This window comes from Cyprinodon tularosa, unplaced genomic scaffold (assembly GCF_016077235.1).
Source record: "Cyprinodon tularosa strain WSP-4 unplaced genomic scaffold, ASM1607723v1 ctg411, whole genome shotgun sequence".
Lineage (NCBI taxonomy): Eukaryota > Metazoa > Chordata > Actinopteri > Cyprinodontiformes > Cyprinodontidae > Cyprinodon > Cyprinodon tularosa.
Window position 1 is genome coordinate 373413 of NW_024039132.1, and position 18958 is coordinate 392370.

General features: G+C 38.7%; 2 protein-coding genes across 2 annotated transcripts; both read left to right on the forward strand.

Annotated features, from left to right (window-relative positions):
- Window positions 1-2621: 2621 nt before the first annotated feature.
- Window positions 2622-8940, forward strand: calhm6 (calcium homeostasis modulator family member 6). The gene is made up of 2 exons (XM_038298653.1): window positions 2622-3179; window positions 7119-8940. Exons 1-2 carry the CDS (start codon window positions 2664-2666, stop codon window positions 7548-7550), a joined length of 948 nt encoding a protein of 315 aa, XP_038154581.1. The 5' UTR covers window positions 2622-2663; the 3' UTR covers window positions 7551-8940.
- Window positions 8941-13175: 4235 nt separating this feature from the next.
- Window positions 13176-17447, forward strand: LOC119792167 (calcium homeostasis modulator protein 5-like). Its single transcript, XM_038298666.1, has 2 exons — window positions 13176-13997; window positions 15446-17447. Exons 1-2 carry the CDS (start codon window positions 13455-13457, stop codon window positions 15833-15835), a joined length of 933 nt encoding a protein of 310 aa, XP_038154594.1. The 5' UTR covers window positions 13176-13454; the 3' UTR covers window positions 15836-17447.
- Window positions 17448-18958: the final 1511 nt, after the last annotated feature.

Below are 18958 nucleotides of genomic sequence, written 5' to 3' on the forward strand. Positions count from 1 at the left end.
AAACAAAAAACAATAATCACAGCTTACTTTGGGTATTAGGATCATTTACAACTGTTCTCGGCAAGAAATTTTTGATGTAGTTTTTCATTGATTCCTTCAACCATCAATGACAAATGTGTCTGTGAGTTCTACTAATCTGACCTTGACTGCTGCTGTCTCTGTGGATCAGAATCTGGACTTTGTGGTGGGGGGAAGGCCCCCACCATGTATGTATGTTGTATGCTTGTCTTTGTGCCTTTCTCTATATCCCTTCTCCATCTCTCTCGCTCACATTCTAAATACTTTTGCCTCCTTTCAGGATCAACATTACGGCGTGCCCGACAACGCCTCTGATTTTCCGCTGCATTTAATGAGCTATAATTATCCTGAGCTATCTCTATAGTTATGCTGCTATAGGCTTAGACTTCTGGAGGACATAGGGACCCCCATTTCATCATTCTGCTTCATTGTCTCTCTGGTCTCCTATTCTGTAGAATCTATTAGTTCAATCTCTAACCTTCTGCTCTCTCTGCTTTTCCTCAGAGTAGCTTTGCCTCATCTGTTCCTGTTTAGCTGTGACGTCATCCTGGAAAGAAACATCAGCTGTGCTGCTTCCATCAACACCCTTGTTTATAGATGTTGGAGTTTGGCCTGTTTTCCAGTGTGGTCCTGTTTCTCTGACCTTGACTGAGCGGATGTGCTCTCTTCGTCCTCTGGCATGGGAGCTGGCTCGGAGCTCGTCTGCCTGGCTGTGTGTTTCCTGGATGGGGCCGCCTTTTACAGCTGCTTTTTGTGTCTCTGCTTCTGTCTCCTTGAACCCCAGTCGGCCTCAGCAGATGGCCGCTCACACTGAGCCTGGTTCTGCTGGAGGTTTCTTCCTGTTAAAAGGGAGTTTTTCCTCTCCACTGTCGCTACAAGCATGCTTAGTGTGAGGGATTGTATTTGAGTCAATGAGTCGATGCAATCAACTGGTTTTCCTTAGATAGAAAACTTTGTATCAATTTGACTGTATGATCTGGTTGAACTGTAAAGTGCCTTGAGATGACATGTGTTGTGAATTTGGCGCTATATAAATAAACTGAATTGAATTGAATTGAATTGAATTGAATTGACTCATTTTCATCCTCCAATATTATCCTGATAACAAAGAACAAACTGTTCAATTTGATGCTGGGGGAGGAAAGTGTTAAAGAGATTTAAATATTTTATACTAATATCAATATGAAGAACATTGCCACCTATCACAAAGATTCCAACCCGTCAGGCTTTAGTGTGACGGGGTGGAAATCTAAAGCAATATGGCTCAATTTCTGGATATGTTAAAACCTGATGGTGCCGTTAGCATTGAAGTACAATGAAAAATGAATGATTAACACAAATATAATTTCAAAATTTGATTAACAAATTGTTTCCCCCACTTTTTGTGTGTGACGGGGTGGTTATGCTATGGTTAACAGAAAAGATTTTGAAGGTAAAATGTACCAAAAATGTTCTTAAAGAAAAAAACAAAACTCACCATTGTTTGGACTTCTCTTCTTTAAACTCTTCAATGATGTCACTTCATATTAGTGATGTCATTTCACGTTAGTAATGTCACTTCTAGGAAGTGTATTGCATTTTGGTGCAAAATAACATTGGTGTGATGGGATGGAATATGAAATTGATGGACATAGAAAAATCATGCTATTTCAATTAAAAAATATGACATTTTAATATAATGAACACATTTCCTATTGAGAGGAGAGTATTTCTAACCATAACAACAAAAAATGTTTGAGATTTATTTATTTATCTATTTCATATTTCTTTAGTTTTACATTGCACGAATAAGAAAAATGGTCAGAGCGGACATGAGAAGTAAAGAAAAAGTTATAAATATGCAAAATATATATTATTATTCAATTTTATTTCACCTCATGCTACCAACTAAACTTGAATCAAAGGCTTTAGACACTTAAAGTATTACTGACAGTTTTATTATGCTTCCTATTCCTCTTTGAAACTTAACAGTTTTCATGGAATGACCCTTTTAGCTTTTTTAAAGAGGATGTGCACAGCACCCGATCCATTCCGTTTTGATGGCCCTCCTTTGGACTAACAGTGGGGGTAGAGCATGGCAACATCACAGTAAAAGGCATTCACAAAGATAGGTCTTATTTCTGTCATCAGAAAACTGCTATTGTGTAAGGGGAGAAAGGATGTTTCTTCAGGGTATTGCTGTGTGCATTTTAAGCTTCCTTTCTTGAATAAAACAAATCTCAGAAAACTGAGTCCAACTGGCTAAATTCTTAATAAAGATGACATATGCCTGGGTCCATTTGGTTTCACCTTTTGAACCTGTGATATCTGAGGATACCAAGACCTTCTGATTTTTTTTTCTTACAGTCTGCTAGGCTAGTTGTTTATTTGTTAACAGAGTCAGAGTGACACTTGATCACTTTACGTAATTGGAGACACATGGTGAGACGCACCTCAACATCAGGTATAAACTGAATATTGTTTACTAGCTACAAAGCTCAGAGAGCAGGGTTAGACCCGCCACTGACGTGACAGCTTCCAGGAAATGCAAGAGTTGGTGTTGGTGACAGTTAAATATAGGGGTGGAAGTGAAACTGATCAGTTCTCTCTCTCTCTCTCTCTCTCTCTCTCTCTCTCTCTGTCTGTCTGACACTTTGCAGCTGCAAATGGATAAGTTTAAGACGGTTCTAAATATTGCCAACAAACAGACCAACCTTGGCTTTGGGTTGGTGGCTCTGATGACAGCAGGAGGAGAGCAGATCTTCTCCTCGGTGGCCTTTAAGTGCCCCTGCAACGAGCTAAACTTTCTCTATGGAATGGTCTTCCTGCTGGTACCGGCGCTTGCTTTGCTGCTGTTGGGCTACATCCTGAGTAAAAAGATGTGGAGGTTGTTAACAGGTTTCTGGTACAACAGGGCAAAGAAGTGTGCCTGTAAAAACTTGATTGCCACTTTCAAGGCTTTCCTCCAGATCAGTTCCATGGCGTTCGTGGCACCGTCTACCTGGATTGCTGTTGCTCTACTTCATGGAAACTATTATGAGTGTGCAATGACGGGGACCACCATTAACAGTTACAACCAGTATGTGTGCAAAGATAAGTCGGACTGTGCAAAGAACCTCCACATGTTCCCTTGTGATAAACGTAATGAGGAAGTTCTCCGTATCATAAGAGCTCAATCTCAGGTAAGCAGTTTGTTAATGTAATTCCACCATAGCATTAATAACACTGAGTTATTCCTGTTTTTTTACGAGCAAATGATTGCAAGGCAAAAATTAATAAATATCTTGCAATTTAGCAGAACATTGGAACTTAGTCTGAAAAGACTACAAAAGTTAGATGGACTGTTTAATCAGCACTGTGAAGAAGGTTTAAGGATGAAGGAGAGATGGGGGATCTGGAGTCAACAAGTCATCTCTATGACATACATTTGATCTGCCAAGCCACCAAAGCACGTCAGTCCGATCTGCACAGTGAATTAACCTGTGCACATGGACTCACCTGGTTCAGTGGTTGGGCAGATCAAATATATGGTATATGATTTATTGACTCCAGATCCCCCATCTCTGGGCTGAAGAGAACTGAAATATAGACCTACCTTCTAAATTATTCAAACTGTTGGTTAACATTGTTGTGCAAACAGCTAGACATGTTAACAGGTCTATTCTGCATTAGTATAAATATAACCTTTAGTTGTGTTGAGCCAACAATAGCATGCAAACTGGAGACCATATAATCTTCACTGCAAAACATGTAAATCTAAGTAAATCATTTCTTAGAATAATTGTGTTTTTGTTAAATTGAGGAGGTGAGACACATTGCCAATGGAATAACACAATCTACTTCTAAAATAAGAAAAACGAAACAATTGCAGTCTCTTTTTTTAAGTGTATAATATCTAATTATATTATTTTAAGGGTAAAAATGCTCATTCCTTTGGCAGATGACCTTATTTTCATACTCAAATTAAGCGTTTTTAAAGTTTTAAATGTTTAAATTCTGATTATTAGAAGTGAATAACTGGTTACATTTAAGTTCTTGAAAAAAAAAGGTTTGCTTTTAACATTTCTACAGTTCAATATATTATTTCCACTTCAGCTTTTATATATTTAAAGTTTCACAATTTTTACTCCTACTATAGTAGTGGTGGTCATGCTTTCTGGCAGCTCTACCCAACTCTAATTACTTAACTGGATAAAAATCATAAACATCTGAAGAGCTTCTATCTGAATTTGTTATTTTATTGTTGTATTTGTATACCCATTTATTTTATTATGTTGTTTTTTCCAGTTTTTCTTAAATATTGTATACAAATTTGGTCAATGTTTATGATTAAGGTTTTAGTAAAAAAATTTTTTTCCCATTTTAACCAAATACTTGTTGTTGGTATATATTTTTTTACTTTTTAATTGGTCTTGAAGTGTTTTTTTACGCTTCTCTGTACAGACCTTATACCAATGAATTGTATATTTTAAGTGGTTTATCACCCATACGAAATGTATTACTATTACAGCGGCCTGACGCAGTCACCATTAAATATGCATTATGTCTCATTTATTGCATGGCCCTTGGTATGTTTTGGCTGCAATTTAGAAAGGAAAGCAAATAACTTTGTTTTTTTATAAAAGCGCATAAACAAGAAAAAATATTTAAATGTAAGCAAAAGGTTTGTATAAAATGTGTTTTCAAATACATAACCTTTTAGTGTATATTCATTGAAGAAACAAAAGATTTTAATTTTAGCAATAGTTAAAGTTTGCCAAGTATTACCAAAACTATGTTTGTGTTACTAATATATTTAGGCTGAAAATATCTTAGATGGTAATAATAAAACCCAGACAGTTTAAATTTAACATTAACATTGAAAGTCCCAACTAAAAGTTCTAGTGAGAGAAACCTTAACTTAAAGGTCATGGCTACAACTTTTTTTTAATTAAAACAACACATCTTTTTAAATAAAATGATAGTATTCTAAAAAATGTCAGTGTTAACGTTAGCTGACCTGGCAACCCTTAAGCAAGCATTATGTTGATTCATCCTCAATTCATCCTCAGTTCAATTCAAGTGTTGATGGCAGCAGCACAGCTGATATTTCTCTCCAGGATGGCGTCACAAGCAAACAGGAACAGACCGGATGAAGCTACGATGAGAAAAAGCAGAGAGAGCAGAACGTTAGAGATTGAACTAATAGATTCTGCAGTGTGGGAGAATAGAGACTGAATGAAGCAGAATGATGAAAAAGGGGTCCCTATGTCCTCCAGCAGTCTAAGCCTATAGCAGCATAACTATAGAGATAGCTCAGAATAACCTGAGCCACTCTAACTATAAGTTTTATCTAAAAGGAAAGTTTTAAGCCTAGCCTTAAAAGTAGACAGGGTGTCTGCCTCACAGACTAAAACTGGTAGTTGGTTCCACAGGAGAGGAGCCTGATAACTAAAAGATCTGCCTCCCATTCTACTTTTAGAAATTCTAGGAACCACTAGTAAATCTGCAGATTGAGAGCAAAGTGCTCTGTTAGGAACATAAGGAACAATCAGATCTCTAATATAAGATGGAGCTTGGCCATTTATGGCTTTATATGTGAGAAGGAGGATTTTAAATTCTATTCTGGATTTAACAGGAAGCCAATGAAGAGAAGCCAGGATAGGAGAGATATGATCTCTCTTTTTAATTTTCATCAGAACTCTGGCTGCAGCATTTTGGATCAGCTGAAGGCTTTTAACTACAGTTTGTGGACTTCCTGATAGTAAAGAATTACAATAGTCCAGCCTTGAATTAACAAATGCATGGACTAGTTTCTCAGCATCACCCCTGGACAGGAGATTTCTCATTTTTGCAAAATTTTAGAGATGAAGGAAGGAGATTTGATATGGGATTAAAATGACAGGTCCTGATCAAATTCAATTCACTTTATTTCTATAATGCCAATTCACAACACATGTCATGTCAAGGCACTTCAAAGTACATCAGATCATCCAGTCAAACTGATTCAAAATTTTCTATCCAAAGAAAACCAGTTCACACACTAAGCATGCAGAGACAGTGGAGAGGAAAAACTCCCTTTTAAAGAAGCCTCCAGCAGAACCAGGCTCAGTGAGAGCAGTCATCTGCTGAGGCCGACTGGGGTTTAAACAAATCAAGTCATCAAGCTATCGATACTATTTGCCCATCACTACTAAATCAGGGACCTAGAGTCTTCTGATGTTGATCATTCTGACTCAACTTACTTTAAAGTTAATAAAAAAAAAAAAAACATTTTACCATGTAACTGACCACTACTACTACTTACCTCTCCCCTTTGTACAACTGTGGGAACAGTAAGTTGTCTCTGTAGTAGTTTAGAAAAGCAGCCGATTGCATTGACTCATTGACAACATCGGACAATCCCTCATACCAAGCATTCTTGTAGGGACAGTGGAGAGGAAAACTCTCTTTTAACAAGTAGAAACCTCCAGCAGTTCCAGAACCAGGCTCAGTGTGAGCGGCCATCTGCCAAAGCCGACTGGGGTTCAAGGAGACAGAAGCGGATATAGAAAAAGAAGCAGAGATACAAAAGGTAACTGTCAACCAGCTCCACAGACGGCTCCGTCCAGGAAACACAGCCAGGCAGGCGAGCTCCGAGCCAGCTCCCATGTCAGAGGATGAAAGAGAGCACAAGTCACAGTCAGGAAAGATGACTACACTGAAAAACAGGCCAGGCTGCAACAAACAGGCAAAGCTGTATGCATATAAAAAACTAAAGTGTTCATATCTTATTATTCTATGTCCAAAACATCAAATACAGTCCAGGTGTAACTATGTGAAGATCTAATTTAAACAATATGCTCCATTTACTATATAATGGTTCAAGACAAGCATCAGTCTCAAACAACATCTCCCCACTGCTGTTTATTACATTTCTTAGGCTGTGCCGTTCATTTATGACCCTATGTATGTTGGATGCTTCAAGCAATATGTCAGCTCTTTGCAAGCTGATTAATTTAACCTATGTATTCACCCAATTGTATTCAAAGCACTCATTTCTCTTTTTTTCATGATTTGCTTATTTTTGTTGCATATAGTGTTGAATTTTAATGAGAAATGATAATAAACTTTAAATTTTTTTATATTGTTGGCATCAACAGATTCTAGGTTGGCTTGTCATCTCGTCCATCATGTTGTCCAGCTTACTGATTATCTGCTGGGCTCGCTGCAATTCCCCAATCAGCTACCAGCAGCTCAAGTTCTGGATGGAATATGCTGAGGAGGAAAGTGCACTCATGGATAAATACACCGATAAACATGCTAAAGATCTTGCTGAGAGAAACCTCAAGAGCTTTTTCAACCAGACAGTACCAGAAAACATCATCACTCCTTCAAACAAGGACTGGGAGAAAATTTCTTCTTTATACAGGTTTAGCACCAAAGACCACTACTACAGCACTTTGCATCGATACGTGGAGTCCAATGAGGACAAAACCGATGAAGGGATTAGGATGACTTCAATAAGGTCAAATGAGTCGACTGATAACCCAGCTGTGCTTCATTTTGTGGATGGTGGAATGGTTTCAATTTGAGAAAGCGCACAAATGAATTGTGTACAAGATACATTTCAAAAGGAGAAGAGTGTGACTTCATTGGGAGTGACGCTTGATTGTTAAGGGTACAACCTGAGATTAAGGGTAAAGTCTGAAATTTGATTATATTTTGTAGGAACTGTATATGGTGGCACAGAGTTGCAAATTTGCAAATACATAAATGTGCAGAAAATGTAAAACCTGCTGTAAATGCATCAATGATGCCAACACACAAAAAACAAGCTAAGGAAAAATGCTGAGAGCTAAAAAAAAAACGCAAGTTTAAAAATATGCATAAAAAAAAAAACACATACAGGACGTCAAATGCCTCACACTGACTTTGATGTGGCTGCAGTGCGGGCACTAAAAGGAACATTTTAGAATAAAATCAGCCCACCAGCCTCAGTCAACTAATGTAAACAAAAAGGGAAAACAAAACATAGACAAACAATATTTATGTGCATGGATATTAGGTTTTGCCCCAGAACTATACTGTAACTATAAAGAGTGTGAATCCACCTGAACTTATGATCTGGTGAAAGCCAGTTCTGTAGCTGCGACCGAAATGGCCACAGTGTCAGTTAATTAGCAGCAACTTGAGGATGTTTTTGCTTCATACAACATTAAGCATATTTTTTTGTTATGTTAATGTTTTTTGTGTTTACAACACTTTTATCTATTTACAGCACATTTCTATGTTTGCAGCAATCGTCAACCTCGACCACCACAATTGTTTTCCTCTGTTTTTCTCTTGATTATGTTGTTCAGCTATTGATTCCTATTGAAATCAACTTTGTCTCACTGTTGAATAGAAATCCAACTGTTTTCAGGCTACAGTTGTACCTGTATATATTATATTACTGTTTTCCCCCCCTGAACTCATAACCACCTTGATTCCAACTATGCTTGTGACTTTTCTTTGTCTGTAATTCGAGGTATTTTCATTAATATTAATGTCTCATTCTGTGCTCGATCCTTATAAACTGCTTTATTTTCCATGAAAAAAAAATTACTTGTTTTCTCCAGTCCGTGTTTTAAAGATATATTCCATGAAGAATGCATGAAAACAGTTTCTACTGCTGCTTTACTCATTTTTGCTGATGATTGCATGAATTGGGCTATTTGGCAAAAATAACAGTAAGCTGGAGAAAAGCAAAAGAAATTGTCAGATGGGTTTTAGTCTTATCCCAAAAAAGTAAAAAAAAAAAAAAAATTAGACATGTATCAGGTATAGCAGGCTAACAAAAAAAAACAACTCCCCATTCCTGAGGAGCGGACGCAAGGCGGACCCATTCGTCCGGTTGAATTTGCATGTTCTCTAAGCCAAAACAAAGCTTTGTTTGTGGTCAACTCTTGATCTTACTGTAGATAAACATTTTGTTAAACCTTACTGTCTCTGAACTGCGTCATTTTGTTCTGAGCCTGACAAAGATGGTGGTAATTTCAAAAGGGAAGGTCCTTTCTGAAATAGTTTTATTTTAATGTATAGTTTCAGTTTTTGGAAAAGGGATACTGTCATGCACAGAGGATAAGCCACTTTTTATGAGAAAACCTACATTAAAAAGAACTATAAGAAGATGGTCCCAGGAAGCTGATGGAGCCCTGTAAGGTTGCTTTGAGACTAAAGACTGGGATGCACTGTGTCAGCCACATGGAGAGGAATGCAATGCAATGACAGAGTGTGTGGCTGACTACCTAAAAGTCTGTGGAGCAAATACCATCCCTACCAGAGAAGTGAAATGTTTCCCAAATCATAAACCATGGTACTTGCAAGTTTCTGGGGAACCCATAAAAGAGCAGTGTTGCCAACTTAGCGCTTTTGTCGTTATATTTAGCCACTTTTCAGCCCCCTCTAGCACTTTGATTTCAAAAAAGCGCCTAGCGCCAAATCGAGTGATCTTTTTCTACTACTGGAGACTTTGGCGACAACATCTAAAAGCACTGAACTCTGCTCTCCAGAGTAGGTAGATTGGTAACCCCGCCTCCTGCTCTCCTCTATCTTGTCTGCTGTCATGATTCATGCAGCTTATATTTCATCCAAATGAAAAATGGAGAACAGATAAGCAGATCATGGCTTGTCTACAGTGAAAAGAAGGACTGGGTTATTTACTTTGGCCTTTTTGGTAACAGAAGAATCAGCAATCAGCTAAGTGAGCTTAGTGCTTGGAAAAAATCTTTCATTCCTTTAGAGACAGCATGAAAAGTCAGCTGAGTACAAAACATAGAGAGGAAAACAAGAAGAGAGGGACAAGAAGAGAGGGACACAACCTAGAACAGAAAATGGATGTCTATTCTATTAACATTTCTCTATCTGTAGAATGGGTCTGTTTGATGTGTTGTCTTCTCAATGCAGAGGGCCCCCTGCCTGTCTTTGCCTAGGGCCCCAGATTTTCTAAAATCAGCCCTGCACAGAACCCCTCTCATTTTTAGCATGATTGATTGAAGATAAAACAGGACTGATGTAGAGTCAAAGATGCAATGCAAACAAATCACTTCTGTCGCCGCAAGTTTATCCAGGATGAGCAAATCCTGCAAAATGTAATGACTACTTTCAATCAGCTGAATTTGCTTAGATGGAAAATCTTAACCAGTCTGACTGGATAATCAGATTGGACTGTGAAGAGACTTTACGGATTGTAAAGTGACTAACTCCGTTTAATAATCTTTCAAAAGCCTGATAGTCCTCTTTAGAATACAAGTTTGCTGATATACAGTATCTGACAACAAATGCATGGAGGCGATATACTTTCAAGGGGATAACAAGGTTTTGTAGGGAGAAAACATGTAGCCTATTTGTAACATACCTTGGCTATAACCTGGGGCATTTAAGTACAGATGTTCATTTCAGATTATTGTAGATTTTCCTTTTAGAACTGGTTATAAAAACATAGCAATTTAATTTTGGTATTAAAACCAATACAATTAAAATGCAAGGATTAATTGATTATCTAAAAAGGGATATGTTTGCTTTTCCACTTCAGATTTTAAAATAAGAAAAAAAGAATTAAAACAGAAACCACAAGGGTGACACAGGATGTGGTCACTTACGTGACAAGAGCGCAGATGTCACAAATAGGCGTGAGAGCAAGAGGATGTTCAGCAAGAACTGCTGCTTGTAGAAACAGTGTTTGAAAACCAAGAAGCCGCTCTGTTGAAATAGACTTTAAATCAGAAACCCCAAAAGACCCTTTTTTATTTTTCTTATTTTTAAGAGACCAGAGGTTGTCACTTATCTTACATCAGCACCAAAGTGAGAGAGGAAGGAGATGCAGAGAAATGAGGATCTTTTGGCTCAGGAGGTTTAAGCCCCTGGTTTAATCGTCTCAGGCGTCTTGTCTTTGGGCCAGACACTTACCCACCTTGCCTGTTTTTAGGGGTCAGAATGGCAGTGCTTGTATGGCAGCCTTGCCTCTGTGAATGTGCCCCAGTGCTGCTGTGGCTACAATGTAGCCTACCAGCATCAGCATCTGAATGTGTGTTACAATGGGTAAAACAATTGTAATGTGAAACACTTTGGAGTCTTTGGTTACATAAAGTGGTACATCAGCACAGGCTATTTAATCAAATGAAAATATTTCTTGCAGAAGATCTTCTTGCTTCCCACAAATCAAATAGCCACTGGTTGTTTTTTGTTTGTTCACTTTTACAAATGGCTCAGAGAGATCAGAGTGGCAGTCTGTGGGAGTTGGAATCAAACTCGGAACCTCAGATTCCAAGCTCTATGCCCTAACCACTATGCCATCACTCCTCCGAAAACATGCCTGGAACATGTCTATTTATATTTAATGAAAACAGTCATTTTGCTGTAACAGTTCAGATTGTCTCAGTTGTGGAATGTTTTAGTGCATCTAAAAGATGGCAGTGTTGGTCGGGTAGATTAGCCCCTGTGAAAGTCAATTAGGGTTGATTGAAGTTGAAGAAACGGGGCTGCTGTTGGATCATCTGTTTATATGATGAAGGAGGGAAAAAGACAATTATTTAATTTAAATATCCTGCTAAACATCAACTAGCGCTTAGCTGATGCTGACCCTCTGACAACTATGGTGTTTTCTTCTTGCTTGGTCTGACTTGTAAAGGTAATTTCTCAGCTCTTTGAGCTTTCTGGCTTAGTTGTTTGGTTTCTGTGTTATTTTCAGACACACAATAGGCTCATTAAATGCTGGATTAATCCTCGTTAATTTTTTCTTGAAAACTAAAAACGAAAGACAACAAAGTAAAAATAAAAAACTTGAAGTCATGTTCCGGTTCAGACAACACCCAGCTTGGCGGCATCATTAATTATGTGGTTTCCCTCCGACATTGAGGAAGAATAACTAAGTAGTTGTAACCAGATGATCTTAGTTTACTCAACAGGTTAATAATCAGTAGTTAATTGGAACTATTCAGCTAAGAAATCTTTCTGGAAAAACAAGACGGGGGAAAAACTGGGTCATAGTATCGGACGCCTTCTCCCTCTCTCCTTTTTCTTCTTCCTTTTCCTTCCTTTTTGAAACCCAGACTTTGGGGCACTGCATTTTTCAATAAATTATATTCATGCTTTGTTTCACTGTTGACTGATGAAAAATGAGGGACAACATGAATATTAATTATTTTACTGCTGGATTTTCTTTTTATATTTGAAAAAAGTAGCGAGAAAAATCTTTTCTTTTCTTTTGGGCTCCCCCCTCAGTCAAGGGCCCTCAAGGCTGATACTTCGAAACCAGGTCGTCTGTGTAGGTGTCGCAGTGAACAAAAAGATGTCCCCGCCCCCTCCGCAGACACTCCACTGCACCTAACTCCCCCCACCCCCCAATATGGCGCCCCTTGCGGTGAGACTTTCTGTTAGAGTCCTCTGAAAACTTTTGATAATGTCAGTCAGTTGGTGGTATGCAGTGTAGAAGTGAACAGGCTGTGGATAAATGTGACATTTTGATTTTGAAGTTGAGTAAAAATGTAACCAAAAAAACTTCTCTGCGATATTTTTAACATTCTAGAATATTTGCTAATTTCAAACCAGTGGAAACAAGCATCAAACATATTTGTAAAACAAAGGTTAAGCATGTTTTCTGCTGGCAACAGAAAAAAACTGACAGCTGAACAAGGGAGTGGCTCAGTGATTTGCTAGAAAATGATAGTTTCTTCCCAGGTTGAAAGTCGCACCATTCTTCCTCGTTTAGTGGATGCCAAAGCTCATACTTTTTTGAAACTGTGTTTGTAAAATCATGGTACAATAGATCCCATTTGGTTTAAACACTGTTAACTGTATGTCAGTGCTCCCTGGCAGAGCAGATGATGAAGAAGTCAGTTTGTTGCAGCTGGTGATGGTTTCACTTAAAAAGAGGATGTGTGCTGTTTAATGGACTGCACTCAAGTGGTCATTCCTGCGGGACTGGAACAGAAAACCACAAGGAGGATGTCAGCACTTCCCCCCAGCTCCTGCTGTCTGTTTGTGATTTTGCAGCAATGGTATGTTCTACATGTTAAGTCATGCTTTTGCAGCAGACTTAGGCTTCTGATAAATGCAGACTTAGGAACTTTTTATGAACAAGTTAATATGTTTATTCAATAACTTTTCTTTCAGTTTTGCCTTTTTTATTTCATTTTGTTTTGTTTTTTTGTTGCTGTTGGTTCTTTTGTCAGAATTAAACACCTTGTGTGCTGACTGACAAGTTAGTATTAAATCACAACAGGAAATTGAATGAATGAACAATCTAGGAGTGTTGTTTCCATGAGATTTAAGCACAGCAGAGAGAAGACACAGTCCTTCTCACATGAATTAAAGGAGGAGCCTCATAACAAACCAACAAAGGGAGGAGCACAGACTGGTCTGGTAGGACGAATCTCTGACATTCAGACCAGGAACTGCGGAATTCAGCTTTTAGGGTTTTTCTCAAGGAACATTTTGGATCCCTCCTGGAAGACACCATGGATAACTTCCAGACTGTTTTGCGTTTCTTCATGAACCAAAAAGCCACCATTGGTTACAGTTTTATGGCGATCCTAACTATTGGTGGGGAGCGTATTTTCTCCATGGTTTCATTTCAGTGCCCATGTAACCATGATCAGAATTTTGCATATGGGCTGACTTTTCTCCTGGGTCCGGCTGTGGTGCTTTTGGTTTTTAGCCTGTTCTTCAGCACCAGGCTGTGGAGGCTTTACACTGGCTGCTGCCTTAACCCTATGAAGCTTTGTCCTCGTGGGAACTGCCTCGGCTGCTTCAGGGTGTTGCTGAGCATCATAACTGGTGCTTTTGTGGCTCCTATTATGTGGCTGTCTGTGGCTTTGCTCAATGGGACCTTTTATGAATGTGCCATCAGCGGTCTGGATGACAACCTGGTTGTGGATCTGTTCTGTAAAAACAAGACGATGAAGTGTCGGGAGGAGCTCGCTAGGGTGCCCTGTGACCGTTCCGAACTGTCCAAGCAGGAACGAATGGAGCTGCTGCTGATGTTCAGGGCTCAGTCACAAGTAAGATACACTAACCTAGTCTTTCTGCACATTTACAGAACTTTTATTAAAACTAGTTAAATCTATGCAATGTGAAAGGGCTTTATGAAATCTGAAACAATAAACTCATTACATAATCTTTAATGTTATGTCTGACAAACTTGGCAGCTCAACGGACAACAATGTTAGCCATGCAGTTCAAATACAATGCACCATTTTATCTGCATTGTGGGTTCAGTCAAATTACTTTTGAATAAAAGATTTGTGAAGATTTTTCTAGTCAGGGTGACTCAAAAGGCGTATGAGTTTATGAAAATGGAAGCCAGAATTTAGGAAATGCTTAAATACCTTTATTGCTGTTCCGAACAGACAAGCATAGAAATAGGTAACATAAACGGGAGTTGGGTGGGAGTGTGTGTGTGATGGGGGGTGAAACTCTAGTCTTACCTGCTCACCTCTGAACTGATACAAAACAAATAAATGCAACATCTTTCCCTACAAGCAAATGTTGGTCGAATAGACATTGAAAAGATGACATGATTTACATCCAGATAATGTCCACTCTTGGTTGAAAAGTGAAAGTTGAAAAGTCAAAATGTTCAGATTTTGAATACTGGGTTTGCAACCTCTTTTCAAAATCTGTTATACCCCCTTCCCCACTGGCTGTAAAACCTGTTTAATCCGGCAAAAATCAGCTTTTAGTGGCAGTGGGAACAGCTCATTGATGCGTTTCTACCGGGGTCAAACGAATCAACAAGCGACCCACGTTATAATCGCCTCGGCTCTGATCGGCATGCTGCGGGAACACCAGCATATTGACCAGCTAATTAATGTGATGCCATTGAATGCAACATACAGACGTCAACACCGTGCCAGTCGCTTCTGATCTAGCAAGCAGAAACAACTTTATTTGCATTCGAGTAATATGGAGCAGCTCTGGTGAGAGCGATTCAGACAGATAATATAGTGAAACAATAAAGCACACTGACTACGCCCTGGCTTCCTTCCATGTTGCTCTACATTGTTTACTTTCCTGATTACTGTCTCACTTGTGACATCATCAATGCTAACCCAGCGTGATGGTTTCACCAGACACACAGATGTGAGGGGGGACAGAGACCATGCAGCTAAGGGGATTAAACCAGCTTTTTTTGGCAGTGGGAAGGGAGCCAAATGCCAATGGTTTGTGGGTCGACCCTGTTTGGAAACACGAGTTAACGCACCATTTTCATTGGGAAAGAGGCTTTATTGGACTAAAGTGGGACAAAATCACACCAACCAAACACAGCCCAGTTTTCAACAACTATTTCTGGACTAAATCAAGGCTATGCTGGACCAACCAGTGTTACCCCTGGTTCTGAAATTATTCAAATTTAATTAAAGTGTTGCAGGAGATACTTTGCCCTTTGGGATGGTTATTTGAAAAGATGCACAAGTTGACAGAATGTGTGTTTTCATTTTGTTTGCAGATCTTGGGCTGGAGCATCATTATCATCGCTGTTATTCTAGGTCTCTTGGGTACCTGCTGCAAAAACTGTCGCTCTAAGGTCAGCTACCTGCAGCTTACATTCTGGAAGCGTTATGTTGAGAAGGAGAAGGAACGCTTTGATGCCTTCACTGTGGACTATGCTACTAAACTGGCTGAAAGAAACTTGCAGAGCTTTTTTGAGGACAAGGAACCTAATGTCATGCCCTTCCCTAATCACAAGGCATGGGAGGAGATCTCTGAATACTACTCATTTTCCAAGAGTGAACAGTATTACAGTACTCTTCACCGCTATGTGGAGAAAACAGACAGGGATTACGAACCAGAAAAAAGACCTGTCCTTGAGGTAGAGGATGGGATAGAGATGACTTAACCAGAACTCCACTGGAAAGGAAAGCAAGGAAAACACATTTACAAATAATGTTATTGAAGACACACATACGCTTTACTGATGATGATGATGATTATAAACTTTTTAAAGCAAGTCACAGTAGACATCAAATTAAATGTTGATACTACTGGCTTTTCTTGACAATCTAACCTGCCAGAGCTGAAATAATTTTTTTAAACTAAATATTAGGTTTCCACCTTATTAACCATCCCTCTGTCCGTCCCTCCATCCATCCATCTTCTCCCACTTACTCCTTCAGGGTGGTGGTGGGGCAGATGCCGGCAGTCTGTGGGCGAGAGGCGGGGTCCACCCCGGACAGGTAGCTAGTCTGTCGCAGGGAAACAGAAAGACGCACAATGACGTACTACCGTGCACACAAACTCACACCTAAGGAACTTTATTATCTTTAGCCTCTATAAGGTTTTTTTTTTCTGCTCGAAAACGACACTAAATTCGAGTGGGTAAAACTGAGCAAATAGTGCAATAAAGGAACTAAAGTTTAGATTATATGTTTAATTTTTTATTGTGTATTTTAAAGTAAGGAGGAAAATGCATAAACATAAAACTTAATTTTATTCAATAGTTTACTCAGCCAGCATGAAAATATTTATAAAAAAAAATACTATATACTCTTTTTTATGATATGATAAAAGGGAGAACCATCTCTGCTCTCCTCTACACATCGTACTTTAAAATGGTACCATCTGGATACATAAGTAACTTAAAAACTACTTAACATTTTAAAGGTGAAATACATCTGAGCATTGTCCGAATGTTTAATAGATGTTTACACTGCACTTATTAGATGTTAGGTTTATAAGTAAATGCCTACAATTAATTTATTAGAAAATTCTAAATGCAGTCCAGCTTGAAGCAAAATTCAGTGGCATTCAAAAATAAAACTGCTATGAAATCAATATTTCTTTAACCATATTCCTGTGTTCACCTGACCTATTTTTATTTTATTTTTTTGTGGTAAGGTCACCCAAAGGCTGCTCAGGTGCTAAAGTCATATAGAGATGGTCATCTACCAGGTCGCATCTGTTTTATGTGGAAAACAATACCTAAAAGTTTGCATCTGATGTATGATTATTTAATTACAAGTAAAACATGTGAAACCGATTTTTAAACAGTCTTTTAAGAAGCTTTAAATCCTATGATAGAATGGCTCAGGAATGAAGAAACCAAATGACTAATATCATTCAGCTAAACTGTAACTGTAGTAAATGTAAGGAGGGTTTACATTTTTTTTCTCCAACCCACTGCAAAGTAGAGAAATTCACTTCAATTCAGTCCATTTCAGTTTATATATTTAGCGCCAATTCACAACACATTGCATCTCAACGCACAGATTGGTTAAAAGTTTCTATCTATGAAAACCAGATGATTGCATCCAGTCATTGGATTAACATGCTGTAATGATTTTTGTTTGCATTTTGTCATTGGCTCTTCAGCAATCCCCTCACACTGATCATGCTTGTAGCGACAGTGAGGAGGAAAACTCCCATTTACACAGGAAGAGACCTGCAGCAGAACCAGGCTCAGTGTGAGCCGTCTGCTGGGGTTCAGGGAAATCAAAGCAGACATACAGAAAGAAGGAGAAATACAACATTTTACTGTTAAGTAACTCCACAAGCAGCCCAGCCAATGTCCTCTGAGATTCCCATGTCAGAGGGAAGAAGAGAGCACATACAGTTAGTCACAGTAATAGAAATGACACTGAAAAACAGGCCAAGCTCCAACATCTATAATCTAAGGTGTTGATGGCAAAAGAACAGCTGATATTTCTCTCCAGGATGGAGTCACAGCCAAACAAGAACAAACCAGATGAAGCTACTATAAAAAGCTGGGAGAGCATAAAGTTAAAGATTAAACTAACAAACATTGCAGGATGAAAGAATAGAGATAGAATGAAGCACAGTGTGAAAAAGTGGTTCCTGTGTCCTCCAGCAGTCTAAACATATAGCAGCATAGATATAGAAAATATCTCAGAATAACAATTTTGGATGAGGTATAATAAAGGTAGAACCAAGGACTCCTAAATTCCTAAAAGTGGCTTCATGAAAACATTTCATTACCTAGTTACTTCAAATGAACTGAGTGTGGCAGGTTTATTTTTTAACACGGTCTTTGACAGACGTAGGACGTCTATCTTTAAGAACAATACGTGTCAATGTAGTTATTTTTTCAAAAGTATTAATTTTTTCAGGTTCAATACAAATCATAAGCCCCACTTACAGTACCCTTTTGAAACTGTGCTAAGATCAGTCAAGCACAGTAACCGAGATAACTGTTGAATGTAAATTGCAAGTAAAACTGAACCGGACCAAGCCAGACATAACCGACTGCGCTAAACTGGTACTAGTTCATCAGTAGGGCTCAGTTCGGTTCATTTCTTTCACGGTTCTCAGATAACAATGAGTGCATGAGCAGACCGCATCATCTCGTTACAGTCATCCTCTGTAATCATGAATTTTTAGACATTCATAAAACTACTAACTTCCCTATTGTGCCACACGATTTCCAGTGATGATTCTGCTTAGCAGTTTGATGAACCTTAGCAGTGTGATGATGAACCTTAGCAGTGTGATCAACCTCAACTTCTGTCGTTGTTTCCTGTGTCTGTAAGCCCTGATTAGGATATTGTTTGTCGTGTCCTCTTCCCAAAAGCCGACTCTATCAAATAAATTCACCTAAGGCTGCCTTCTTTGCAAACAATGAAATATCACAATTATAACCAAACTTCCTGAATGTTACGGGTGCTGCCATGTTTGTTTACTTGTTTCCCTAAAGAGAGCAGTAAACCATAGAGCGTGACGAGGAGGCGAGGAACTATGCTATTGCGGTGTGTAACAGAAAGGAACCGTGCTCCGCACAGTTTACTGATCCAAGCTCGGTCGGAATTCGGCACGGATCCGTTTTCAGAGTGTACGGTAATGTAAATGGGGCTATAATGAAAGCGCTCTAGTAAGCCTGCAATTACTATTGGTAATCCTTATATTGTTTACAACTTTTAATTCTTCTTTTCATCTCTGTTTATTGAGTTCTCAATTAGTTTCCAACCTAAAGGACCGCCTAGCTCGTAACAATAAGCAACAATGAGTA